This window comes from Marmota monax, unplaced genomic scaffold, assembly GCF_021218885.2.
Source record: "Marmota monax isolate L192 unplaced genomic scaffold, Marmota_monax_Labrador192_F-V1.1 WCK01_AAM20220418_F8-fsc00092, whole genome shotgun sequence".
In the NCBI taxonomy this organism is placed as follows: domain Eukaryota; kingdom Metazoa; phylum Chordata; class Mammalia; order Rodentia; family Sciuridae; genus Marmota; species Marmota monax.
This window is the reverse complement of record NW_026692583.1, coordinates 1,990,201-2,017,661: the sequence shown is the minus strand read 5'-3', so window position 1 is coordinate 2,017,661 and position 27,461 is coordinate 1,990,201. Positions and strand designations below refer to the sequence as shown.

General features: G+C 39.2%; 1 protein-coding gene and 1 non-coding gene across 3 annotated transcripts; both read right to left on the bottom strand.

The window, feature by feature from the left end:
- Nucleotides 1-21,741, bottom strand: Zcchc8 (zinc finger CCHC-type containing 8). Of its 2 annotated transcripts, XM_046446087.2 has the most exons (14): nt 21,365-21,741; nt 19,847-19,889; nt 18,217-18,291; nt 16,691-16,796; nt 14,346-14,423; nt 11,027-11,130; nt 10,845-10,910; nt 10,202-10,262; nt 9,617-9,759; nt 9,201-9,343; nt 6,814-6,935; nt 4,450-4,536; nt 4,074-4,191; nt 1-2,428 (listed from the first exon to the last, which is right to left on the bottom strand). In XM_046446087.2, exons 1-14 carry the CDS (start codon nt 21,561-21,563, stop codon nt 1,653-1,655), a joined length of 2,121 nt encoding a protein of 706 aa, XP_046302043.1. In that variant the 5' UTR covers nt 21,564-21,741; the 3' UTR covers nt 1-1,652. The 2 variants fall into 2 exon arrangements, with proteins under 2 accessions (XP_046302043.1, XP_046302044.1); XM_046446088.2 differs by lacking the exons at nt 10,845-10,910; nt 11,027-11,130; nt 16,691-16,796; ... (1 more) ...; nt 19,847-19,889; nt 21,365-21,741.
- On the bottom strand, nt 17,633-17,766 carry LOC124093698 (small nucleolar RNA SNORA9). The gene has a single exon (XR_006852035.1). It is a non-coding gene; the product is annotated as a small nucleolar RNA SNORA9 (small nucleolar RNA).
- Nucleotides 21,742-27,461: the final 5,720 nt, after the last annotated feature.

The window sequence follows — 27,461 nt, the reverse complement described above, 5'->3', positions numbered from 1 at the left end:
TTTTTGAGAAAGCAATGTTTTTATAGCGCTTTTGACAGGGAGGCAGTACAGTGGTCGAGTCTGGGTATGGGGGTTGCTTACCAGCTGTGTCTTAAGTGCTTCCCTCTAAACAAAATGAAGTTAATAGTAAACATGGGACAATGCACAAAAATACCTTAACACAACACCTGGCATAATAATTGCTAAGCTATGTCTGGATTCACAGAGGACTCTACCAATGCGATATTTAAAGGGACATTTAAACAACTACTTCTATGATTTAGGGTGCAGTCAAATCTTTAGTTGAAGGTTGGTCTTTTAAGAACCACATCTTAAAACTCACAAGTCCCTTTAACCTCTCTGTGCCTCCCTATGGTAGTATTTGCCTGACAGAAATGTTGAGGCTGCTCTATATCGACTACTGTTAAAGGGTTACTTTATTATGTATTTAAACTCAGAGAAAAAAGTCAGAAGTATTTAACATTTTATTTTAGCAAGTTCTATGAGGGCCTTAAAATTAATTTGTCCTTTTATATAATTTTCCTTCTCTTTATTGTTATAGAGCAGTAAATAATTCAAGTTCCCAAAAATGAAAAATCCAGAATGGTTCTATATTGCTCCCTCTGTTGGCCTGGGAGCAGGATAACACTACCTGAGACTAATAATTCAAGACCACATAAGTTCCTGGACTTGACCAACTATAAACATGTAACAGCATTTCACATAAAGAAAAAAATCATACTTTCAGCTCTATCTTCTATATCTGATGTGCAAAAGCAATTAATTTATATCTACTGTTTAATTCTTAATATTAGGGTTCAAATCCAGAATATTATTTTTGTACAAAGGTTAGCTGCCCTCTTTTCATTTTTGTAAAATAGCTACTTTAAGAGATTCTGCTCTTTTCTATATTTAAGGTGGACATTCTCTGAAAGCACCCAAGCTTGCAATTTCTTATTTCCTTTGCTGTCACTAATTTTTGCAACCACATAATTTTCTTCCAGATTTAAAAGGTTAATAATTTAACTGTGAATCACTTTTTTATATTCAAAGTCTTAGGTTATGTATATGAAAACTAATTTATTAAACCTCTGTACACAAAAGGGAACATAACTGTATAGTAAGCTTATATGAAGAATGAAGGTACAAAAAAACAAAATTGTCGTTAAAATTGATACATGTAAATCTTACAAAAATACCCCAAATGGGATAAAGCTGCTCATCCCTGATTTTTCTCATTTGGTTGTCAGAGTTGAAATATGAATTTAAAATGGTTAGAATTTTTTTTTTAAAAGTGATATATTAAACTTATATACAGGATAATTAGCAAAATGTAGAAAGGGAAAACAATGTACAAAAGACAGATAAAAAACATCACTCTTGACAGACACTCACAATCCAAAAATAGTATAAACCTTAACAAATTATCTCTGAACCAGCTCCTATGTACACTCCCCCTGCAGGTTTTGTGGGTGAGAATAAAATACAGCAAATTAGTGAGCCCAGTCTTTCCATTCTTTAAGATAGTCTTGACTTGAGACCACAATTCAACCTTGGATAGATTTTTAAACAGGGAGGGACGAATAGGAGAACAATTTTTACCCATCACTTGGTACGCATCAACAGAACACAGTTACAGATAATTAAATGGCTCTTGGTGCCACAACAAACAGTTATTCGGAAGTTTTTTTGTTTTTCTGCTGGTTTCGGGGAGAGTTCTTTAACAAGTTTCTAATCCTGAGGTACATTCCAGTAGATTCTGCCATATTCTCAAATTCAAACGGCGTTATTCCAGTTGCAAACTTGCTCATGTCAGGTATAGGGCTATGAACTTTAGAGGCTGTTGAAGAACTGGTGTCCACTTGAAGGTGCTTCTGGCTGCCTCCATTCCTGATGTTACAGTTTGTTACGACATCACCACTGTCAAGCAGAGCGTCTCTGGAGCTCACCTCTACAGATTCCTCCTCTTCATTCTGACAAAGCAGGGTGGTCTCAGAGGCTGGGCTTGAGGGAGGTTCAACTTCAGCTGTCTTTGCACAAGTGTCTGGTTGCTCAGACTCCTCCAGTGTTGGCTTTTCGGCTGTTTTCCCTTCTGGGATAGGAAGGTCAAGATCATTTGGGCAAGGTGAAGAGGCAACGGAGTTTCCAGTTAAAGGTGTGTCCACAGGAATATCAGAGTCACTATTGATGCTCTCAGCCTGCTCAAGAGCTGCCCATATCCGCCTCTGTTGTTCTTCAAGTTCTTCCAGAGTCAGTGCGTCCTCATCCACAGCTGTGCTCCGGGTTTGGGGTGAGTCACTGGGAGTCAGTGGCGGGGTCCCCTTGGGGAGTGGAGGAGTAAAGAGGGGTGGAGGAGTTCCCCGTGGCAGTGGAGGAGGAGTGCCAGGAGGCAATGGCGGTTGAAACTGAAATGCTTCACTGCTCTGAGAACCATGTGGCACCTCCACATCTGAAATGAGAATGTTGAGAGATATTTTACAAGGTGTAACAGCATTTGATTTTGCAAAAATTTATTATTTGAACTTGGAGGTATCTAGAGGTCCAATAGTCAAAAATAACTGGCTTGAGGAGGAAAACTGAACATCATGACCATGACCTAATGTCCTCAATGCACTGGAGAAGACTGTCTACAGCGAGAGCTGTCAGGATTTCTTGAACCAAACCCCCAGGAGAGCCACTCCATGCCATGTACATGGTTTCAGACAGAAGAGATACAGAGTAGTTCCCAGAGAAGGTGCTGTGGCTGAAGACTGGTTCCTGGCACAGCACAGTAGGAAATCTGACTGAAGTGCAGGTGGGCTACACAGTGTAGCCAGGCTGGGGGTGGAGTGAGGATGAAGGCAGGAAGACACCTGAGGCATTTCCCATGAACCTCTAATCTGGACTCCTTGCTCACCTGTGGGTATGTGTATCACCTGTGTGTCCCTCAGCTACCACCTGTCTAATAACCAAGTGCCTTTTCCTAAATCTGGACTTTTATCCTATTTACAATTCTTACTAATGGCACCACCAATGTTATCTGCTTGGAGTATCACAGATGGAAGCTGTTCTTCATTGGAATCCTCTCTTTTTTTCTCTTCTACCCGCAGGACCTGGGCCTTTGAGGTCCTATTCGCTGCCATAACCACTACCTTATTTCAGGCCCATTATCACTGGCCAGGAACAGTGGCATTGTTGTGGATTCATCCTCCTTGTATCTGTCCTCTGAACTCTAGCTGATCTTTCTAAAACATCATCTGGACCTATGGACTTTCCCATTTCAACGAGAAACCCTTTAGTGCCTTCCCATCCCTATGGGATGAAGTCTGATCCTTTCCTGTGCTAGTAAGGCCTCTGTGACCCGGAGTTGCCTGACTCTACCCTGCATCTCCTACTGCCCAGCTTAAACACAGAGTTGCACTGTCAGCCACTGTGCAGGTACCTGTGCTTCTGCATGTGCGTTTCTCTCCAAATGCTGCCCTGCCCCTAATCATCTCCCTGGCAAATTCACCCCTTGAGATGCAGCTCAAAATCACTCTTGTTAGGACCTACAACTTCATTCAGTATGGCTCCTCAGTGTTTCCTCTGTGCTACTATTAATTACAGTCTGTAATCAGGTCTGAGACTGAAACCATTTCTACCCTCATTGAGGAAACACTGGATCCTGGTCTTTGATAACATTGAGAAATGCTGGGTTCTGAGGATATACTTTTGTCTGGGTCAACTGCTTTAAAGGCTTGGGAAATTACAAAATTGTCAAAATTTCATGGTATGGGATGGGGTTCTGGTTCAGCGGTAGAGCACTTGCCTAGCATGTGCAAGAGGAAAAGGCCAGAGCTGCCAGAAGCACACATGCTGTCCACTGGTTATCCCAGAGCGCAGCCCTGATCAGAGGGGTGGTCTAGCTGTTGCCCTTTAGGTGTGTTAAGTGTCAAACTCAGGGATTCAGATAGCTGGCCCACTTGGTTCTCACATTAAGTGTGGCTTCTAATTCAGCTTCAGTGATAGTGGTGATGCTCTGATCTCTAATAAAGGAATATCACCCTTTATATGGACTCAGGAGCATGGACTCATCATGCCTACTTACTGAAATCAAAACCAGAGATGAGACCTACCTGAATCGAGCTCCATGTCAGCAGGAGAATCTGCAGAACTACTTTCCTTTCTCTGCTTCTTTGGACTACCAGGGCTGGACTGAGAGGAAGACCGCTTACTGCCAGACCTCATGCTTGGCTAAAGGAGTAACCACATGGACACAAGTGAGATGGGACGAATGGAGTACTAAACACAAACCTGCACTTAACTGACATGTAGAAAACCAGTATGGAGCCAAGTCTAGGTAACTGGTGAATCCCACTGTTTTTCTTTTGATTCCTCAGATGACAGGGATTTAGATACAAACACGATAATGCAATAAGATACTAATGAGTTACAAAATCTCACAGCTATATGCCATAATGTTTATAGACCACACCTTTAAAATCTATTTACCGCTTGGAAGTTAGAAGTAAGGTAACTGGCAAACACATCCTTCTGCTGACATGCCTGCATTGGTATGGAACCAAACATCCTCCATTCCTAATGATGAAAACAGAAGAAAAAAAAAGTATGTATTTGGAAAATGCCATTTTTTGAAATTTTGCTTCAAGGAAGAAAGTGAAAATTTCAAATTACATTTCTGCTTTTTGTATCTTTTCCTTCACTGGAAATTAAGGGAAAAAAAGTGTCAAGTAAAAGGAAGAATAAAATCTGCCTGTAAAATGACCAAGACAAGACTGAAAGACCAAGTGGCCTGAAAGGTTCTATCTACTGCAGGCAGCATCTACAGAACCTGTTCTGAGCCTCCCAGCCCTCGTTTCTCGCCCTCCACTCACTGTGCCTTCCTACACACACCAAGTTTTCAATCTTCTGTTCTTTCCCTTTCCAAATAGAGTACAGTAGTGTTCTTTAGCTCTGTTCATTCTCTCTCTCATCTCCAATAACACAATCAGCAGTTGTTGTTGTTCTTTTTAAAAATATGTTTAGTTGTAGATGGACATAAGCCTTTATTTTAATGTGCTGCTGAGGACTGAACCCAGTGCCTCACACATGTCAGGCAAGCACTCCACCACTGAGCCACCACCCCAGCTTTTCTTCATCAGAATCCCTTTGTGCTCTTGTGAAACTTAAACTGGGCGGTCTTAGTCAGTTAAGTCTAAAGGTAGACTCATGGATGTGCATTGCTACTGAGGACCAGGAATTCTGACAGACTGGTCCTTGGACCCACTTCCAGGAGCAAAGATGGTTTGCATCATACAATTTAAACCGGTCCTGTGTAAGTTCATCATTTGTATCTATTCATAGACTCTAATTTCAGATCTTTGGCTTCTTCCGAACTGCCTAGTTCCCAAGAACACTAGGAATACAGTTATATTTAAAACAACAACGCAATAGTTAATTGTTGAATCTTGGAACCTAAGAAGAAAGTTGAACAAAAGTATGGAAAAACATTCATATACAGAATTGAGAAATTTTGCCATGTGGGGGAAAAAAAAAAGAGGGAGAGACAAAAGGTGTGGTGGTATACACCTGTGATCCCAACAAGTCCAGAAGCTGAGGCAAGAGGACTGCAAGTTCAAGGCTAGCCTGGGTGACTACCGAGAACATCTCAAAATTAAAAAAAAAAAAAATAAGGGGTTGGGGATCTAGTTGAGTTGTAGAGAGCATGTGTCTAGCATGTGTGAGGCCCTTTGTTCAATTCCCAGTAACACCAAAAAAACAGAGTGCAAGCTAGAGAGATGAAATGAGAGAGAGAGAAAAGGAAGAAAAAAGTAGCAATAACAAAAAATGACAAGCAGGTTGGGTATGGTGATGCATGCCTACAATTCCAGCTACTCAGAAGGCTGAAGTAGGAGGACTGTAATTTAAGGCCAGACTGAGCAACTTAGAGAAACCTTGTCTTAAGCAAAAGAGTTATAAGACATTTAGGTTTACTACAGATAGAAATTTATTTCCCAAAGGGGCTGGGTTGTGGTTCAGTGGTTGAGCACTTGTCTAATGTGTGAGGTACTGTGTTCGATCCTCAGCACCATATAAAAACAAACACAATAAATAATTTAAACATATAAGTTACAAATTTACTTTTTTTAATGTAATATAACTGCTACAGTACATAAAGTTTTTTTTTTGATATTTATTTTTTGGTTGGACACAATATATTTATTTATTTATTTTTATGTGGTGCTGAGGATCGAACCCAGGGCCTCTCATGTGCTAGGCGAGCGAGTGCTCTACGGCTGAGCCACAACCCCAGCCCTAAAGTTTCTTTTTATAATACGTTATATTTTAGGGCTGGGGATGTGGCTCAAGCGGTAATGCGCTCGCCTGGCATGCGAGGGGCGCTGGGTTCGATCCTCAGCACCACATAAAAATAAAATAAAGATGTTGTGTCCACTGAAAACTAAAAAAAAAGCTATATTTTAAATAATATTCTCTCTCTTTTTGGTACCAGGGATTGAACCCCGTGATGCTTTACCACTGAGCTATATTCCCAGCCCTTTCTATTTTTAATTTTTGAGATAGGGCCTAAGCAACTTAGCTCAGGGTCTTGCTAAGTTGCTGAGGCTAGCCTTGAACTTGTGATCTTCCTGTCTCAGCCTCCTGAGCTCCCAGGATCACAGCCATGTGCTACCACACCCAGCCTCTTTTTTTTTTTTTTTTTTGTGAGAAAGGGCCTTGCTATGTTGTCCAGGCTGGACACGGATGCTCAGTCAGCTGGGATTATAGGTGAGTGCCACCAGGCCAGCTAATATTTAATACTGTGAACAATCTGTTACATAATTATGTCACATTCCAAAATAAAAACAATATACTTACATCTGGAATTCCTCTGGGAGTAGATATGTTAAAACCTGGATAGTTTACCAATTTTGACAGATCATAAGTAACACTTTTATTCTGTTGTACTTCTCCAACTTCTGATTCTCCATCAGCATCATCTATTATAGACCAGGAAAAGTGTTAACATTGCAAGGTGCTAATATGTCCCTCCCTATACCAGAACTATACCTAGAAAGTGTTTCACTGCCAAAGAATTAGTCTGGGAATTAACTTTAATTAGAATTTTTCTGAACCACTAAAATAGAATTTTTAAGCAGTGTGGATATATTACTTTGATAAAAAGAAATACATAAAATTTTTTTTTTTTGGTGCTGGGGATCGAACCCAGGGTCTTGTGCATGCAAGGCAAGCACTCTATCAACTGAGCTATATCCCCAGCCCTACGTAAAAACCTTACAAAAATTTTTTCTGCAAGTTGCTTAAAATTCCATTTTGCATTGACCTTATGATTTGACTAATGCTCTATTCCAATGTTTCTCATTTGATAAAGATTTACATAGTGTCTATTATGTGCCAGATGATATTTCATTTCCAGATAGTGCTTTTTTTTTTTTTTTTTTTAATATTTATTTTTTAGTTTTCGGCAGACACAATATCTTTGTTTGTATGTGGTGCTGAGGATCCAACCCGGGCCGCACGCATGCCAGACGAGTGCGCTACCGCTTGAGCCACATCCCCAGCCCCCAGATAGCGCTTTAAATGGTTTAAAAATATTAACTCATAGGGCTGGAGTTGTGGCTCAATGGTAGAGCACTTACCTAGCATGTGTGAGGCCCTGGGTTCAATCCTCAGCACCACATAAAAATAAATTAATAGGGTTGGGGTCGTGGCTCAATGGTAGAGCGCTTACCTAGCATGTGTGAGGCCCTGGGTTCGATCCTCAGCACCACATAAAAATAAATTAATAGGGTTGGGGTCGTGGCTCAATGGTAGGGCACTTGCCTAGCATGTGTGAGGCACTGGGTTTGATTCTCAGCACCACATATCAATAAATAAAAATCCATCAACAACTAAAACTAAATAAATAAACAAATAAATAAATAAAATAAAGGCATTGTGTCCAACAACGAAAAAATAAATATTAAAATAAAAATTAACTCACTGATTTATTTTTTTGGGGGGGGGCATTGGGGATTGAATCCAGGAGCACTTTACTACTGAGCAACATCCCTAGTCTTTTTTATTCTTTATGTTGAAACTGAGTCTCCCCAAGCTGGGAGGCCTGGAACCTGTGATCCTCTTGACTCAGCCTTCTAAGTCACTGTGATTACAGTTGTGCCCCACTGTGCCTGGCAACTCAGTTAATCTTTACAAGAATCCTAATAGGTATATATTACTAAAACCACTTTACAGATAAGAGTCATCTTGGAAGAATATTTGTAAGCCATTTTATTTAATTTTGAAAACTACTAAATAAATCAAGCATTAATTTTACTTTCCTATACTATCCAAATACCCAAGGCTACCAAATAATTTATAAAAACAGAAGCTTCCCTTCACTTTTTGTTATTTTCATTTTATCTCATTTTCATTCTCCAGCCCTTTTAATACTCCACCTACCCCAGTAATGGGGATTGAGCTCAGGGGTGCTTTACCATTGAGCTATATATCTCCAGCCCCCCACCCCATTTAAAAAAAAATTTTTTTTTAGTTGTAGTTGGACACAATATCTTTATTTATTTTTATGTGGTGCTGAGGATTGAACCTAGTGCCTCACATGTGCGAGGTGGGTGCTCTACCAATGAGCTACAGGCCCAGTCCTCCAGCCCTTATAAATTTATTTTTGTGACAAAGTTTTGCAAAGTTGCCTAGACTGGCCTGCTGCCTCAGCATACTGGGTAGCTGAAATTTCAGGCATGTGCCACAGAACCTGGCTGTTTTTTTTTTTAATTAAAGAATCACAAGAAAATGGGATAGTAATGGCTGGTCTATTTAATGTGTACTGAATTATCTAAAAAATATAATGCACCAGGCATGGTGGTACACACCTATAATCCCAGTTATTTGGGAAGTTAAAGAAGAAGGATTACAAGTTGGAGGCCAGCCTGGACCACTTAATGAGATCCTGTCTCAAAATAAAAACATGGTAGCACACGCCTGTAATCCCAGTGGTTCAGGAGGCTGAGGCAGAAGGATTGCTAGTTCAAGGCCAGCTTCAGCAATTTGGTGAGGACCTAAAGCAATTTACAGAGACCCTGTCTCTAAATAAAATATAAAACTGCACTGAGGATATGGCTCAGTGGTTAAGTGCTCCTGGGTTCAATAAAATATAAAATAAAAAGTGCTGGGGATGTAGCTCAGTGGTAGAGCACTTGTTTAGCATGTGCAAGGCCTGGGTTCAATCCTGGTTCAACATACTATACCTTTTCCATCATAGAGTGCAAGCCCTGAATTTTCCAATTCAGCTTCTTTGAGCCACCCTGGTGGGTACCCTAGCTGGCGCATCCGATAGATAAAAGGAGGAAGACTCTTGTCTGTCACACCTAGTGCATCTTGAAGTTCCTCACTAAGTAAAAATAAAAAGGAAAAAATATTGAATTCTTGCTTGCACACAAACAAGGTTCTCATATTTTAAAACATTCTTATATTACACAGCATGGAGCATGGTGCCTAATAAGCACATAGTTAACATTATATAACTGTTTTTGAATGAATTGATGTATTATTCTGTAGACCTTGCCAGGGCACTTCCATCCTGAAAATTTTCCTGAAGAGGCAGAGAATGTTTTAAATACTAAGGAAGTAAAAAATGATATCTAAGATAAAATGACATTAGTACCTAATAACTCCTGGCTTGAATCTCCCAAATCTTTCTTCTACTTCTTCTGCATGGTATCGTTGCTGAAAATTCTGACTGTTTGCCTCACCACAAGCATCCATATACTCTTTTCTCTTTTCGTTTATTCGAGCAGCATTTCGGGGCTAAATCATAATGTTTGAAAAGAATGGTATCAAGCAATTTAGAAACATTTCAGAAATTAAATAATCAGGTTTTTTTAAGGTAAAGCAAGCAAATTGTTTTAGTTTCAATGTTTAAATCAAGCCTAAAAGAGGATGAATATTTTTGAAAAGTAAGTAAGAAGTAGTCACTTTAATTTCTTATTACCTCAGTGTTATCAGAACACAAAATCAAGTTTATAGAATAAACTGTCTAGAAATTAACTGTCATGACATCTCATTTATTCATATCAAATAGAGTACTGTAATAAATTATTGTTTAAAAAATGTAATGTCTTAAACTATAAATACAGATTTGAAAAGATTTCAAGTTAAAGAGCACTTCACACCACACTATGCCATAAATGTGTAAAATACATCAGCAAGCTCTGGTTCAACAACATTTTTTTATATGAGAGAAATTTACCATTGGGCAATCTTTCATTTGATGTTCTTCAGAACCACAATTGAAACAGTGAGGCTTTGGCCTATTTGGTCAAGAAAACAAAAATTTCATAAATAAAAACATAAAAGCAAATCATTAAAATTCTAGATGACAGTAAAGTGTTATCAGAGACAAAAAAGCAAGTGGATGACAGATCACTATAATCTGCAATAACGAGTACACTGGATCTCCTGTACTCAGTGATTTAAACAAACAGCACTGTGCAGTCTTTTAACCAAGAACCTTTCTGTTCCTGACTCATTTACTACCTCTTCCGATTTTTTTTCAGTAGCTAATAACAAAAGAATTGAGTCAAACCGATCATCGTGTTTCCTTTAGGCACCATGGAAAGAAGGCAGGTGGTTCTAAGACTGCGATCACATTGACAGCAACAATTACTTCTTTCCACCCTCCCAGGCACATTATGTGCGAACCAATGAATTCCAAGAAATAAACGATCAAATTTTAACATTTACTATGTCTACATATCGGAATTCTAGCTGAATCTAGAATTTTCTTTACAGTAAACCAGCAATAAAAAATATTAACTTTTCAAGCTAAAAGAGTTTATGCTTTTGGTATTAAAAAACAAAAAGAATAAAACAAAACAACTCCCCACACAAACCTTTTTGCCTTTACTTGTATTTCTTGCCCTTCTAGAGAAACAATGTGGCTGAAGACTTGCTGGTACCTTTAGTGAATTTTATTAAGGAATAGTTATCATAGTCTGTAAAATTTGGTAAACTTTTTTAAAGGTGAACTTAGTGGCAAGATGCATAAAAGATCTTCATTCACTATGTAGGATACTTGGGTATTTCCCATCCTTCGGTAAGCTGAGGGTTTTCATTTAGTAGCGGTTGCCCCAATTTATCAAGGCAAAAATTAGTAAAATACAGGACACTTCCTACAACCTGCAGAAGACAAGTCAAAAAATATTGCTATTTAAGCAGGAAAAAAAAAGACATTAAATTATGTAAGACTATGATTACCTGTTTTTAACAATTTATTTTTGGATAAAATTATTAGAAATAACAACTCTCTAGTTAAGAGAGCCAGATTTTGATGTGTAAGTAAAAGCTACATCTGAGTTTTTCCTCTGTATTAAATCATTACTATCAACTACACTCTCTCAAATAAAAAAATAAAAACCTTGACTCTTATATGTCCCTCCAGTACCCCATTTCTTTGCACCAAGATCCCCAGGCCCTACTATTTATTGGTTTCATTTCTCTTGTTCCCAATCTTTTCTTTCCCCTCCAAGATTTTGGAGAAATTTCATTCAGACAAGTTGAAAAAACAGTACCATGAATACTCATGTACCCTTCACTGAAATTCAATAATTGTTAATAATTTGACATTTTTCTGTACATGTCTCTCTTTACACACACACACACATTTTAGCTCAGCCATCTGAAAGTCAGCAGCACACATCATGACACTTCATTCAGTACGAGCCTTCTAAGAGTAAGAACATTTTCCTACAAAGCCTAATACTTGTCATACCTCAGAAAACTAACTCCCTAGTGTCATCTATATGTAATACTTATAGTTCTCCCCAACTGTCCCCAAAAGTTGATGTTGTATATTTTTTTCTTTTATCTAGTATGTGTGTGTGTGTGTATATATATATATATATATATATATATATATATATATTTTGTAATAACACTGCCACTCTCTCTTGAAACATTTTCAGTAATGTTCTGTTGCTATCACTGCACTATGCCTCTTGACAAATGAGCTTTGTAAGGACCTCCATGCAGTCAAATTCAACCCACAGTTGTCAGTCTTCACCTCAACCTATTAGCAAGAGTTGGCAGAACTGATACCTCCTTCCTCTCAGAAACATTTTCCTTCCTTGGTTTCCAGGACACCTACCTTGTTGACCAAGCCTGGGTCTTTGCTAGATTCCTTTCTCCACCTTCTATATACTGGAAGTATGTAGAAGCATCTGGGACATAGTAAGCAATACAGTGTTGGCTTCTGCCTGTGGGCTTCCCCTTCCTTCTACTGTCTGATGTACTCTTACTCAAACTGCAGCTTCAGCCCTGCTCCTTCAGCTCATCCAGGTCTTGACTCAGAGAGGCTGTCACCAACTACTCATACAAGCCACCTACCCCATAGTCTCGCACTCTTTGCCATGTTTTATTTTTCTGGAAAGCCTTCCTTTCTTTCACTAGAATTTAAATCAGTGAGAGCCAGGACTTTACCCTTTTTGTCACTGCTGTGTTCCCGGGAACCTAGAATGATTCCTAGCACAAAGCAGCATTCAGTAAACATTTCTTGCTATTTTTTAAAGGACTAAATTAATAAATACGCAAAACTCCCAATTTCTAGGATGTTACTTTAAATCTCAGAACCTTAAAGTTGGAAGGGAAATGAAAAGTTACCTACTTCAGTTCAGAAATCCTTCTTTAGAGTTTTCCGATAACATCCTACTCTTTGTCTCCAGTAACATGGGAATTCAATTTTTTAAAAATACAGTGCTTGGGGTTGAGGCTGTGGCTCAACAGTAGAGCGCTCGCCTAGCATGTGCGAGGTCCTGGGTTCAATCCTCAGCACCACACAAAAATAAATAAAGAGGGGCTGGGGTTGTGGCTCAGCAGTAGAGTGCTCGCCTCGCATGTGCTAGACCCTGGGTTCGATCCTCAGCACCACATTAAAAAAAATAATAAGTGAAATAAAGGTATTGTTTGCAACTACAACTAAAAAATAAATATAAAAAATAAATAAATATAAAAAAAATAAATAAAATAAATAAATAAAGATATTGAGTCCAACTACTTTTTTAAGTCCCTAAAAAATAAATATTAAGCCTTGGGTTTGATCCTCAGCACCACATAAAAATAAATAAAAATAAAGGTATTGTGTCTAACCAAAACTAAAAAATTCAGGGCTGGCCTGGGGATATAGCTCAGTTGGCACAGTGCTTACTTCACACACACAAGGCCCTGGATTCAATCCCCAGCACCTAAATAAATAAATAAATAATTCAGTGCTGGGGGTTAAACTCAGGGCCTGATACCTATGAAATATTCTATCACTAAGCTCCAGCACTGGCCTGTCTATTGAATTCTTTTTTTTTTTTTTAAAACCTTTCCTGCTACTGGGAATTGAACCCAGGGTTGCTCTACTATTGAGCTACATCCTGACCCTTTCACTATTTTCTATTTTGAGACAGGGTATTCCTAAATTGTCCAGGTTGGCCTGAACTCACGCTTCTGCATGCCAGGCGAGCGCGCTACGGCTTGAGCCACATCCCCAGCCCGAATTCACTTTTTTTTTTTAAAGCACGAGAGATTGGACCCAGGGCCTTATGTAGTGACCAGTGAGCTACATCCCTAGTGTGACTTTCTAAAAGATGAGTTGAACTGAAGCGCCTCTACTCAATTTAATCACTGATTCTAATTCTTTCACTTGGAACTATAAAGGGTGATTGATAACAACCTTCATTCTGTTTGCAGAAATGTGACATTCCTTATAAATCTTTTCAGTAAAGCTTGGGCTCTTCATCCTCATAGCTGACCCCTATCTTTAATATTGTGGTACATCAAAGGAGGATAATATTCCATAAACACAAAAAACTAGCCTTATTTTAATAGAATCCAGAACTACATTTATATCAACTTTTAAAAACATTACAAGTTGCAAAGTCAGACCACTATATTGTGTCAGCACTACAGAATTTTACATAGATATTGAAAGGCCTTTATGTAGGTCACCCCTAATAAGCTTCTATCTTCACCCAACAGTTGAGTCTGTCAATATTTTGAATTTCAAATCTGCCATTTGTTATATTAGCTATTCAGCTCCCTCTGTTTCATTTTTCTATAAATTCAACAATCATGTTTCCTACATCTTAGTCCTTGAAAATATATGGGGAGGTTGGTTAGAACAAAAACAAAGTCCTCTAAAGTCTGTCTATTGTGCCTACAGGTCATAACACAATAGTTATTAAAAAAAACAAATAATAGTATTTAGAGGTTGAATTCTACCCTGTTGTTTGTAACAAAATAATGCTGTGATCATATGAAGACATGATTCTACCTATTTATTATTTCAATGACACCTAGTTAACACAGGACAGGAAACATATATCTTGCAGAACTAAAAAACTGAAACTTACACTAAATGCTTCCTTGTTGTTTTTAATGGCACAGGATTCTTCAGCTTTATGGTCCTCTTCTAACACAACACTGGATGGCTAGGACAAGCAGAAACATATATTACAAAGCAGTAACCAATTTTTTAACAACTTTAAATGTCAAATACAAGTCAATAAGTTTCATAAAATCTTAAATTCTTCATGGTAATAGAGTTTAGAAGGTAAGTGAGGAAGGTTTATCAAAGAAATTTCAGAAGGCAAAGGGGAGAAAAAGAGCTTCTTCTGAAACATTTGTGTTAATCAATGTAACTTATGAAATTTTGTATCTGTAAGGTGGCAAGGCAGACTTTATCTTGAAAAACAATAAATCAAGCCATACGTAGTATATAGTTTTACATTACTTGTCAATACTGATAATATATCCCTCAGACTTAAGCAATTATATAATTCTTAAGTATTCTTTGAATTAGCACTTGCCTAGGAGGCATAAGGCCCTGGGTTTGATCCCCAGCACAAGGGAAAAAAAAAAAAAAACATAGTTTAATTGGTAAATGTTACCTTTATAAAAACTATATATGAAGCCAGGCTTAGTGGCACACACCTGTAATCCCAGCGCCTCAGGAAGCTGAGGCAGGAGGATGGCAAGTTGAAGGCCAGCCTTAGCAGTTTAGAAAGACCCTGTCTCAATATAAAAGAATTGGAGGTTGGGGGGGGGGGCGCTGGGGATATAGCTCAGTTGGTAGAGTGCTTGCTTAGCATGCATTAGGCCCTGGGTTCAATCCCTAGCACCACCGCCACAAAAAAAAAAAAAAAAAAAAAAAAGGAACTGGGGATGTATCTCAGTGACAAAGCAGCTTTGGGTTCTAAATAAACAAAACAACTGTACATGAAACTGGGCATGGCGGTTCAAGTCCATAATTCTAACAATTTGGGAGAATGAGGCAGTAGGATCTCAAGTTCAAGGCCAGCCTGAGTAATTTAGTAAGACCCTAAGTTATTTTTATTTTTTTAAAAATAAAAAGTGCTGGGGATGTAGCTCAGTGGTAAAACATGCCTGGGTTCAATCCCTAGTATCACAAAAACAAAAACACAGAAACCTGTATGAGCCAGGATAGTGAGGAAACTATAATCCAAGTTACTGGGGAGACTGAGGCAAGAGGATCACAAATTCAAGGCCAGCCTGTGCAATTTAGCCAGATCCTATCTCAAAATAACAAAATTAAAAGGGCTGGGGATATATCTGAGTGGTAGAGTGTCCTAGGTTTAATCCCCAATACTACAATCAATCCATTAATCAAATAAACATTCTATATGATATATAAAAACAGAGGATAAAAAAATTTAATCAGAACAATTCATTCTCCAACCCCTGATGATAAACAGCTATATATCCTTATTTGAGTGATTCTATATATCTTAAATTTTAATTTATAAAAAGCCCAGAGGCCGGGTGCGCCTGTAATCCCAGCAGCTTGAAGGCTGAGATAGGAGGATCGCAAGTTCAAAGCCAGTCTTAGCAAAAAGTGAGGCGCTAAACAACTCAGTGTAAACCCTGTCTCTAAATAAAATACAAAAAAAGGGCTGAGAATGTGGCTCAGTGGCTGTGTGCCCCTGAGTTCAATCCCCAGTTACTCACCTCCCCAAAAAGGCCTAGAAATCATAATTCTGATTTTTCCCCCCCTAGTCTGGGAATCAAACCCAGGGACACTCTACCACTCAGCTACATTTTCAATAGTTCTTCTTCTTGTAGTATTGGGTATCAAACGACCCTGGGCCTTCACCATGCTAGCCAAATGCTCTACCACTCAGCTACATCTCCAGTCTCCTCAGTCCTTGTTCTTTATTATATTTAATCATTTCTATTATTTATTTATCTTTTGGTACTGGAGATGAAACCTAGGGGTACTTTTACCTCTGAGTTACATCCCCATTCCTTTTTATTTTGAGACAGGGCTCGTTAAGTTGTTGAGGATCTCACTAAGATATTGAGGCTGGGCCTTGAACTTGTGATCCTCCTGCTTCAGGCTCCCAGTCACTGAGTTAAGGTATGTGCCACCATGCAGAGCTGCTGAAATTAACTTGCTGCTCATGACCACGTATCCAAGTTAGGAAACAAGGGGGAAAAAAAAACAACCCTTTAGATGTAGTCAAATCTGAATTTGATCCTGAGCAAAGAGGCCACATCCAGAGGAAAACCAGGTGGCTGCCTTGATCAGACTCTGGAGAAGGAAGCTGGTGGAACAAGAGAAGGTGAACAGGCAATCTTAACAGTCACTGTGGTTTGGATTCAAGAGGATCCCCATGGCCTAATAATTGTCAGTGAAAAACAACCTACTCATCTTAAAAAACTCTTAAATTTGAAATACCTGGGGCAAAAGATTAAAAGAAGTCTTTTCCACATCATTTTTCTGCTGTTCCTCAAATCTTTTTACTAAATTTGAAACAAATTCCTCTATTTCTTGATGATATTGCCTGTGTAAGAGGACAAGATGGTCAGAACCCAGAGAAAAACATTTAATAGACTGAAATCTTCTGCATTATTTATTATAAGGTGTCATGTCTTAATCTTGTTTTATTTTCAGAGGTTTATCAAATCACCAACTCTTTGTAACACTTAGGAACCTGCTCCCTAGGAAAAATATACATTGTTGCCAAGTTAACCAGATAACCTAATATAGTACTTGGCATAGGAGAGCACTGAACAGTTGTGTATAGAATGGATTTTATTTATAAATTCTATATGCTTAACTTCTGAATAGACCCCCAAAATAAATGCCTCAAAATTCAAAGAAATAAAAGGATTACATAATAAAAAGCTCCCTTGTTGTTTCCTAATCACCTATTTCTGCAACACAAAGATAATATATTCAGTTTTTCCATATCCTCCTCCCAGAAATTCTTCATGCACATATAAGGAACCACCCATTTAAATATGAAACTAGAAAAAAATAATTAAAAACCAAAATATATTGCAGGAAAAATATACTATTTTCTCTATCACTCCAGGTAACTGACTATATTCATCAAATATTCTATAATGCTCCATATAGGAGACGTCAAAGGAACTGATATCTTGTTATGCTTTAACTGGGCAGCCATACTGTCTCAGGCTCAGGCCAAATGTGCCAAAGGCCAGCTCTGCCCAGCACCTTCCTGAGGCTACTGCATTTACCATACAGATTCCTTCCCCACCCTTAGAGTCTTGGCTTCCACTTCTACTGAGATGAAGCGTGGCATGTGTTCCCTTTATCTTCTTTACCATGACCAGCACATAAAAAAAGAATTAAGTGACTTGGGAGGGGGAAAACAACTGTCTGAAATGCCTACGACCAAGCTCTGAGGATGGGACAGGGCAAGGCCTCAAACCACTTCAAGACACTCTAGCAAGCACTGTAGGAATGCTCTGAGTTACCCAAACTCCAGCATGCTGGAAGGCTTGCACAGGTCTAGTTTTGCTGTGAAAGAAAAATATAACGTGGGAGGTTTTAAAGATCAGTTACCTGATAGAAAATTCAGTTATCTGATTCTGGGACAGAAATGGCTATTATTATTATTATTCTGATACTGGTGGTCCTTATTCTTATTAGAAGTAAGCTCTTACAGGTGCTCGTTCAGCTACTTAAGAGGAAACAATATTAGTATATTGTTTTCCCATATAAGAAACTAAGGACATAGAAAGGTTCCATGACCTGCCTAGGTTCACAGATATAGAAAGTAGAAGTCCAGATTAAATTCAAGTCTATAAAACTCCCATGGCCTTGCTTTTAATCTTTATTTCAAATATTTTAACTCTAGGAGGATCTTAAGTAAAATAACAAATTTAATATAAATACAAAAACAGCATACTTATAGAAGACATTAATGCATATTTAGGGAAGAGAAAATTACTTACTTTGAAATAGCATTGTTCATAAATAGAATTTGTAATAAAGGTCCATCTAACTTAGTATTGTTCACCAATATTCCACTAAAACAGAAGTTAAAATATATTCTTAGAAGATATCAAAGTAATATGTGTATATATACATATATATAAAACAGTTTTAATAATTCTTAATTACTAAAGATAATATATAATATTAATAATATAGTATAAATAAGATGAAGAACCACCAAGAATTTCAGTTTTCTCAAGAAAAATCTAGGTTTTCACCAACTATATCTACTTCAATGATTGATTTTACACAGAGGTATCTCTTACTCAACATTTTTTTTTAATATTTTTATTTTTTTTAGTTATCGGCAGACACAACATCTTTGTTTGTATGTGGTGCTGAGGATCGAACCTGGGCCGCACGCATGCCAGGCGAGCGCGCTACCGCTTGAGCCACATCCCCAGCCCTCTTACTCAACATTTAAAAAAAAATGTTTCTGCAAAAAATAAGAACCACAGTTAATCTTTCCTGTCTTTTCTTTTGTGCTAGGGATCAAACCCAGGACATCATCCCCAGTATAATCTTTTAATTTTTAACCAAAAAGCTTCCTTCCTTAAGGGCTATTTTCTTTAAAAATCACGGGAGGAAGGAAAGGATAAATCAACAGGTTAAAAGAATATATATATACATATATATATATATTTTTTTAAAGATAGAGTGAGAGAGGGAGGGGGGGAGAGAGAGAGAGAGAGAGAGAATTTTTAATATTTATTTTTTAGTTTTCGGCGGACACAACATCTTTGTTTGTATGTGGTGCTGAGGATCGAACCCGGGCCTCACGCATGCCAGGAGAGCGCGCTACCGCTTGAGCCACATCCCCAGCCCTTAAAAGAATATATTTCTAGGGCTGGAGATACAGCTCAGTTGGTCGAGTGCATGCCCACATGCCCAAGGCCCTGGGTTCAATCCCTAGCACCACAAAAAAAGAAAAAAAAAAAAAAGAATATATTTCTAGCTGGTGTGGTGGTACACACCTGTAATCCCAATGACTTGAGAGGCTGAGGCATGAAGATCATAAGTTCAAAGGCAGCCTCAGCAACTTAGCAAGGCCTAGTCTCAAAAAAAAAAAAAAAAAGAAAGGGCTGGGGATGTAGCTCAGTGGTACAGCATCCCTAGGTTCTATCCCGAGTGCTGCTTTTACACAAAACCAAAAAAACCTTTTTCTTCTTCTAAAATGTTGTGTCTTGAATAATTTCTATGAACATATTTAAATTATACAAATAAATCTTTGGCTAGAGGAATATTATAATACTTAATTCAAACTTCCCAGAATGTTTTTTTAATAGGAATAGCTGTGTTGATAATTTGCTAACTAACTACTAACTATTAACATTTAGTCAAAAATGTCTGGATTGTGGTTCATAATACTTTCTCTTAGGCAGTTTAAAAGTTTTATGCACTTATGAGAATTTAGATTTTACACCCAGAAGTTAATAAAGAACTAGTATTCTAATTCCTTTAGAGTATGTTTAACAAATGACAATGATAAAATAAATCGTATACCCCTTTTGAAAGAAATTCTGATTATATATTAATATCCAGATAAATAATAAGGGACAACTATGTTGTAATTTCAAGATGTCATACCTTGGTCGAGTTAGAATGTTCAACTTTCTTTTAAGTTCTTGATGTTATTACTTGTTAAGGAATATTAATCCTCATTAAACAGAATCATGTAGATCACAAAATTCAACTTAACTATCAACACTCTCACTTTTGGTATCAGAAAGCTGATGACATACTTACTAAGCACCTGTTTGTTTGCAGGCAAGGCATTTGGCTTTAAAGCCAAAAACATTTACATCCCTTTGAATATACATATATTTTTTTGTGGGGGGGTACTGGGCACTGAACTCAGGGGTGCTCCACCACTGAGTCACATCACCAGCCCTGTTTTGTATTTAATTATTTAGAGACAGGGTCTCACTGAGTTGCTTAAGGCCTCACTAAATTGCTGACGCTGGTTTTGAAGTCTCGATCCTCCTGCCTCAGCCACGATTACAGGCGTGTGCCACCAGGCCCGGACGTATATTCTAAAACACAATCCTGAAGTTAAAAAGTCTAGCAGACTAAACCATTATTCAAATAACGGTGTCCATGGCACAAGTTTAAACAGCCAATTAGGAAACTTATTCTAAGTCAAGGCTTCATTATAGGAGGAAAGCAAACGCAGAGTAATTAAACAGTTAACAACTGAAGAATCTAGGATGTAATTATAAATGTCCTCCAACTGTCCGTATCGTGAGAAATTTTTCATAAGAAAAAAAATTAGGGGACTATGGATATAGCTCAGTTGGTAAGAGTACTTGCCTCGCATGCACAAGGCTCTAGGTTCAATCCTCAGCACCATTAAAAAAATAAAAAGTACATGAAAAAAAAAATCAGACTTCAAAAACCTTAAAAGCTTGACATACCTTCTACACTTAAGGATCCTTGCAAATTTCAAAAGGAAAACTGAACCAAAATTATCTATATATAGTTTTCCAAACTCTAATAATGAAAACACATTAGCAAATCCAGAATGTAATCAGGTAACTAAAGCCAAACGGAAACTCATTTGGCACGTTTCCCCCAAAGCAATGAAATGCAACCTAGCTTAAGGTGGAAGAGCTCTAAAAGTAATTCTCAATCCTAATTAAACAAGCAATTAACTATATCTCTTTGCAAGACCGGATTCCTCAAGACCCCCAACTCTGCATCCTAGGACCATCTGCTTTTGCGCCGCCATCCAAGCGCTCAGTATTCGGTATCGCCTAACATACTATATAGTAAGACTGTCTCAACTTGAGCTTGTCTGCACTGAATGAAATTGGATCATGAAGTCAAACAGAGGGATAAACGTGAGGACCTGCCTGCAATCTAACAGCTAAGCAGTCTAAAATCACCCTAAAAACGGAACCCAGTCAGGGCTGCAAGGATGGACTCCTAAGGAGACGGGTTTCCAACACCGAGGTTTGCGCGGAGGCCTCGGGGCAGCTTGCGCAAAGCCCGCACGCGGGGGCGGCAAAAGGCTTGGAATCCCGGCCCCTGTGGAATCTCCGCCGCGTCCGCGCCCGGCACGGACCCGCGCCCGCGATGACAGGGCCCGGCCAACCGGAAGGATATTCTCGGCGCGGAGCTGCTCGATGGTCTCCTCGCACTGCCGAAGCCTCTCCCGCAGCTCCGCGTCACCAACCCCGTCCTCGTCCTCCGGGTCGGCGTCGTCGTCCTTGAAACGGGTGTGAACGGGCTTGGGAATCGACTCCTCCGGGGGATCGAAAGCCTCGAACAGCTCTAGGTCGCCAAAATCCACCTCCGCCGCCATCTTGGGTTGTGGGAAAGATTAGAGAAGAGGCGGAGCGGGCCACCGAGGCAGGGGACGAAGGTTGTAGGGCGGCTCCGCTCTCCAGGCTCGGGCCGCCCGGGGACAGCGAGTAGGGTGTTCTCCACACGCCGGCCGCCCAAACTGCACCTGGGGCGGGGCCGGCCCCGAGAGACTACAGTTCCCAGAATGCAGCGGCGCCGCTCAAGCCCACTTCCGATTTCGCCAGAGAGCGTGGCATGCCGGGACGTATGGTTCCTAAGCGACTGTTAACTCATTGTTTGCATTGCATACTGGGATTGATCTTTTCTGAAACGTGGAGAAAGCCTGACTGGATCAGAATGCGTTAAAACAATAGGGATTGGCCCTGTTAGGCACTTAAGGCTCAGAAATCAGAGCACGACGCAAGACTTATTACGCTTTTTGGTGTGCCTGCTAAACGGCAACAAGAGAAGAAAGAACTCCAGCTTTAGACAAGCTAGTTTATTGGGATTGTTTCCTTCTTTATGTAAAATTAGGTAGATTATTAGACTATTTTAGATTTTTTTTTCTTTAATGAGGTCTTCTGTGGTTTCTCTCGTTTAATCACACGTACAACACATATTTACCAAACCTCCTTTAGGACTTGAGGATGCAAGAGTGAGCAAAATAAATCCCTACTCTTAGGAAGCCTGCAGTAAAGATGAATCTACAATTCAAAAACCACCTTAGTTACAGATGTGTGTGTTCTTAAACGGAGCTCAACTGGTATTCTTCACAATGTGATCAACAATGCCAGGCATGGTAGAGCTTGCCTGTAATCCCAGGGGCTCCCGTGATCGCAAGTTCAAAAATCAGTCTCAGCAATTTAGTGAGACTCAAAGCAATTTAGCAAGAACCTGTCTCAAAGTAAAAAATATAAAATGGCTAGGGATGTCGCTTGGTGTGGTTAATCATTCCTGGGTCAATCCCTGGTACAAAAACAAAACAAAAACTCAGTAAAGTGTGAATCACTGAAGTGAGGAAATGAGATCTGAACTGAAATGTGTTGGGTTAAAAACACATAGGAGGGGCTGGGGTTGTGACTCAGCAGTAGAGTGCTTCCTAGCACCTGTGAGGCCCTAGATTTGATCCTCAGCACTACATATAAATAAAACAAAGGTATTGTGTCCAACTACAAAAATAAAACAAATGAACAACAAAACGCGTAGGTAGTGAGACCATGGGAAACCTAAGAGCACACAAAGTATTGGGTGCAATAACTAGCACAAGAAAAATGTGACAATAGTGGAATTAGCTAGATCTTTTTTTTTTTTTTTTTTTTTGGCTACTAGGGATCACACCTAGGGTCACTTAACCGGAACCACACCCCCAGGCCATTTTAAAATATTTTATTTCATCTTGTTAAATTGCTTAGAGCTTTGCTAAGTTGCTGGGGCTGGCTTTGAACTCACAATCCTCCTGCCTCAGCCTCATGAGCCACTATAATACGTGTTCTATTTCTAGGTAGGGAATATGTAAAAGATAAAATCAATATATCTCATTAATAGTGAGGTACAGGAAGTGACAAGCTGGTATGTATATTTGCCAGGATTTATACTGGTTGAATAATGAATCATTTGAAATACAGAACGGATATGGAAGTCTTGGGAGCAAATGTTTTGTTTTGGTGATTGTTGAGAGCCATGGCCAGGTCAAGATGGTGCTTGGCATTTTGCCAGAAGGGGCGGTTCCTGCTGTCTCAAGTGCCCGCTATTTTTGAGCTCTCATGGAGTTCCTAGAGAGTTCTGGTGGGCTGGTTGAGATCGCTGGAGTTCCTGGAGGGTCGCGTGGGTGGCGTGAGTTTGAAAATAAAGTTCTTTCCTGCTTGAATCTACAAGTGGCTTGACCTCCTGATTATTTGTGCCCAGCCAGACTGCGGCATTTGGTGGCCCGCTCGGGGAACGCCTGAAGCTTGGGGGTAAGTGAAACTGCTCTCCCCTGAGGGCAGGGTGAGAGAATGGGTGACCATTTCATAAAACAGTGTGTTCTTGTTTTGATTTGTAATGTTTCTGTTTCAAGCTGCCTGCCCCTAGAAATAAAAAGGATGGTAGAAAAGTTGTTCGGCCCTGAGGAAGAGATAGAGATAGACCATGGATATACATTTCAAGAAAATACGAAAATTGATACAATGCATTTTTGTTCCGTTTTTGTTTCATTCTGTTTCGGTTTTGTTTTGTGTTATCTTGTTGGGTTGCGTTATCTTTGTAGCAGAAATATGGGGTCAGAAATTAGCAAAAAACAAACAGAAAGAGTGTTAAGTAAATTGCTAAAGGAAGGAGGCGCTCCAGTAAAACCAAGAACAGTTAGGGCATACGTTGATACAATACAAAAATGTAGCCCATGGCTTTTTAAGGAGGAGTTGTTGAATATATCACAATGGGACCATCATGATGAAGACTTAAGGAAGAGGGAAAAGAAAAACCCAGGAACTTTGCCAGTTGGCACATTGCCATTATGGATGATGATACAATTTTGTTTGCCTAGTCCAAAGCTTTCAGTTCAGATTATGGTAGAAGACATATTAGATCAGGAGAAAGAGTTAATCTTGGAGTCAAATCTAGAGGACTGATACCTAACCATATTTGGCAGATGGACGTCATACACTTGCCAGAATTTGGAAAGTTAAAATATTTGCATGTTACAGTTGATACTTCTTCCGGATTTTTGATGGGCTCCCTTCATGCTGGAGAAAAAACTAGAGATATTATGGTTCATTGCTTACAAAATTTTGCCACTGTGGGCCTTCCAAAACAGTTAAAAACAGATAATGGCCCTGGCTATACTTCTACCTCTTTTAAGCAATTTTGCTCATCATTTGGCATTACTCATATAACAGGAATCCCATACAATCCACAGGGACAAGGCATAGTTGAAAGAGCTCATTGAACTATTAAAATGTACTTATTAAAGCAAAAAGAGGGAATTGGGAAGGGGTATATATCCCCCAAAGATAAACTTAAAATAACCCTTTTTACTCTAAACTTTTTAAATTTGGATTCATCAGGGCTTAGTGCTGTAGAAAGCACATGTGTCCAAAAAATGTACATAAGCCCAAGGTACTTTGGAAGGATATTCTAACAGGACAATGGAAAGGCCCTGACCCAGTGATTATCTGGAGTCAGGGGTCTGTTTGTGTGTTTCCACAGGGAGAACAGTAGCTGATTTGGATTCCAGAGAGACTAACTAAAGCAATTTCTACAGACCAAAATGAAGATGATTTGGCTCAAATCCATAACAGCTGATATGCAGAACTCCAGTTTGGCCATTCTTACATCTGCGACAGTGGTTCTCCCACACTAGGAGGCTAAAGAATAATGAACACCATTAAGGCTTATTTCAAATGTAAGAAACCCCGGGGCTTGCTTGTGGGAATACCTTCAGACCCATATGCAAGTTACAGGAAAAAGGATGGGATATCAAAAGAAGAGTCAAACCCAGGTGGTAACCAGGATGCTTTTTTTCAATATCTATTTTATTATTGCCCTTTCCCACATCATGAAGTTTTGTTTTTTGAGCTCATACAGACCTAGGTTAATGTTTTTCTGATCAGTTTATTTTTTGACTGTGGAGTTTTTGAGCATTGCAATGGGCATTTCACCTGTAAAAAGCTACAAGGCCTTTACTATTATGTGTTGTGTGTATTGTGTTATGTGTGCACACTTGTGTTTTGTGTTGTATGTCTGTATGTGCGTATGTCCATATATCATATATGAGGAGCATTCATGAAAAAATGGATCCAAATATTTTTTAAAATTATTCACATGATTTAAATGGTTTAATTTAAATTGGGAAAACAGCTGTTGAGGATTGTTTTAAAATGTGAACAAAAAGGAGGTTAACAGATCTGTTTGTTTACTTTCACCTTTCCTTTTCATTATATCTAATTCTATTCAGGATACTAAATTGTTTAGAAAATTGCTTTTTTTTAGTGTCTGCTGGAATGTTACATAATTTTTTTTAGCCATCACTGCCAGAATTCCTATCTTCATCCCAGTGCCGGTGAAGAGAAAGATAAAACCAAACTACAGCTTCTGCGATAGCTATCACAACAAACTGTATAAACTGATGCATCAATGAATAATGTAATTCAACAAGTGATACTCAATCAAGGAGTCGATTTACTTTGGGAGGAAATGGACATATTAATGGATTCCTCTGCTTTGAATTGCTTGCAGAACTTGCCTGGACTGTGTATCACTTGTATGCATTGTGAACTATCTGTTGGTGCAGTGAATTGTGGTAGTGCCGGGGTATCTTTGCTGATGATGTCATCAGTGGTACAATTTCCAAAAGGGGCCGTCAATTGGCTTGGTGTCATGGCGTTTTGTATCCTCCCTTTTCTGCTTGTAGCAGGTTGTTTATGGTGTAAACCCCACTATCCAGAAGTGTGGCTAAATGCTGGGCCGGTAGTCAATGACGGGTAAGACCCAATTGCAATGGTACCAACCTAAGGCAGGAGGCTGACGCCTTGAGGTCAGCTCATCCGATGACGGGTAAGGACCATATGTAGTATTGGACAACCTAAGACAGGAACGGTCCCTAAGCCACATACTTGGTGTTTAATCAAAAGGGGGGAGATGTTGAGAGCCATGGCCAGGTCAAGATGGTGCCTGGCATTTTGCCAGAAGGGGCGGTTCCTGCTGCCTCAGATGCCTGCTATTTTTGAACTCTTTGGTTGAGTTCCGGTTGAGCTCGGGTGCGGAGTCCCTGGAGGGTTTTGTGGGTGGCATTCACGCGAGTTCAAATTTGTTCCTGCTTGAATCTACAAGTGGCTCGACCTCCCGGTTATTTTTGCCCAGCCAGACTGTGGCAGGTGATGGTACTTGGAAAAGAACCCTGTGGCATGTTACCCCTGGCCTGCATCCTCAGGCCTTGGTGAGACAGGGATTGTCTCAAATATTAGCATAGCCCTCTGGTTTGACTCACCTAGCCACTTCTTTGAAATGTCTCCTGTGCATCAATTTACATCCTTGTTGTACTCAAATACAAAACCCAACATCAAGGAGCACAAGGCTTTGGAACTGAAAACAACAACAGCCTGGAGACAAGTGTTAAGGTTTAAGGAAATACAAAACCATAAATGGCTCCCACTATGGACCTATTTCTAAACTTTAGTAAAAACAGCTCCTTTTCTCCAGAGCTCCAATAATGTTTTTTGGTGACGTAATTGTGGAATTTACCACCACCTGTAAGCCACCCTCAACCTGCACTAATGTTAGTACTGGTTACATATGGTGTTAAGAACTTGAAATGCATCAGGTCCAGTGGTACACATCTTTAATCCCAGTTATTTGGCAGGCTGATAGTAGTACTCCCAAGTCCAAGGTTGGCCTGGATAGTTTGTTTTGAAACAAAAGGATATAGCTCAGTAATAAAGTAGTTCTGGGTTCAATTTCAGTACCACAAAAAACAACTCTTGAAACATCTCAATTGAGATGTATAAAGTGCAATATATATTGGTTTCCCAAAGTATGAAAGAATTCTCATTGCTGACTTTTGTGTTTTGCATGTCATACTAATAATTTCACTGTTTATACATTTGGCTAACATAAAAAAAATTTTATTGTGTAGTGCTGCCAAAAATGAGCAGAGGACAGGTTTCTTTCACCATGTATAGCCAGTTCCTTAAATACTGTAAGATAGGGAATTTTATCTACTTTGCCTTCTATGGCCATGAATATTTAATATTGAAATGAACATTTTTCCCCCTGAAGATCTCGATATAAAACCTGAGGCCTTGCACATTCTAAGCACCACTGAAGTGTGCTCCTAGGCCAGCCATGAATTGAAGTAACAGAGAAATATATTTATTAATGACTCCCCAAAGAAAGATCTATGGTGTCATTTATTCAGAAAGCTGTTGGGTAATTAAAGCACAAA

What these genes read in the sequence shown, in the direction of transcription:
- Zcchc8 (XM_046446087.2), bottom strand. Translation starts at nt 21,563, where the DNA reads ATGGCGGCGGAGGTGGATTTTGGCGACCTAGAGCTGTTCGAGGCTTTC. An exon ending in GAAGGATGGGAAATACCCAA is followed by an intron (nt 10,911 to 11,026) that starts GTATCCTACATA and finishes AATTCACTAAAG; the next exon opens with GTACCAGCAAGTCTTCAGCC. An exon ending in ATACAAGTAAAGGCAAAAAG is followed by an intron (nt 10,263 to 10,844) that starts GTTTGTGTGGGG and finishes TTGACCAAATAG; the next exon opens with GCCAAAGCCTCACTGTTTCA.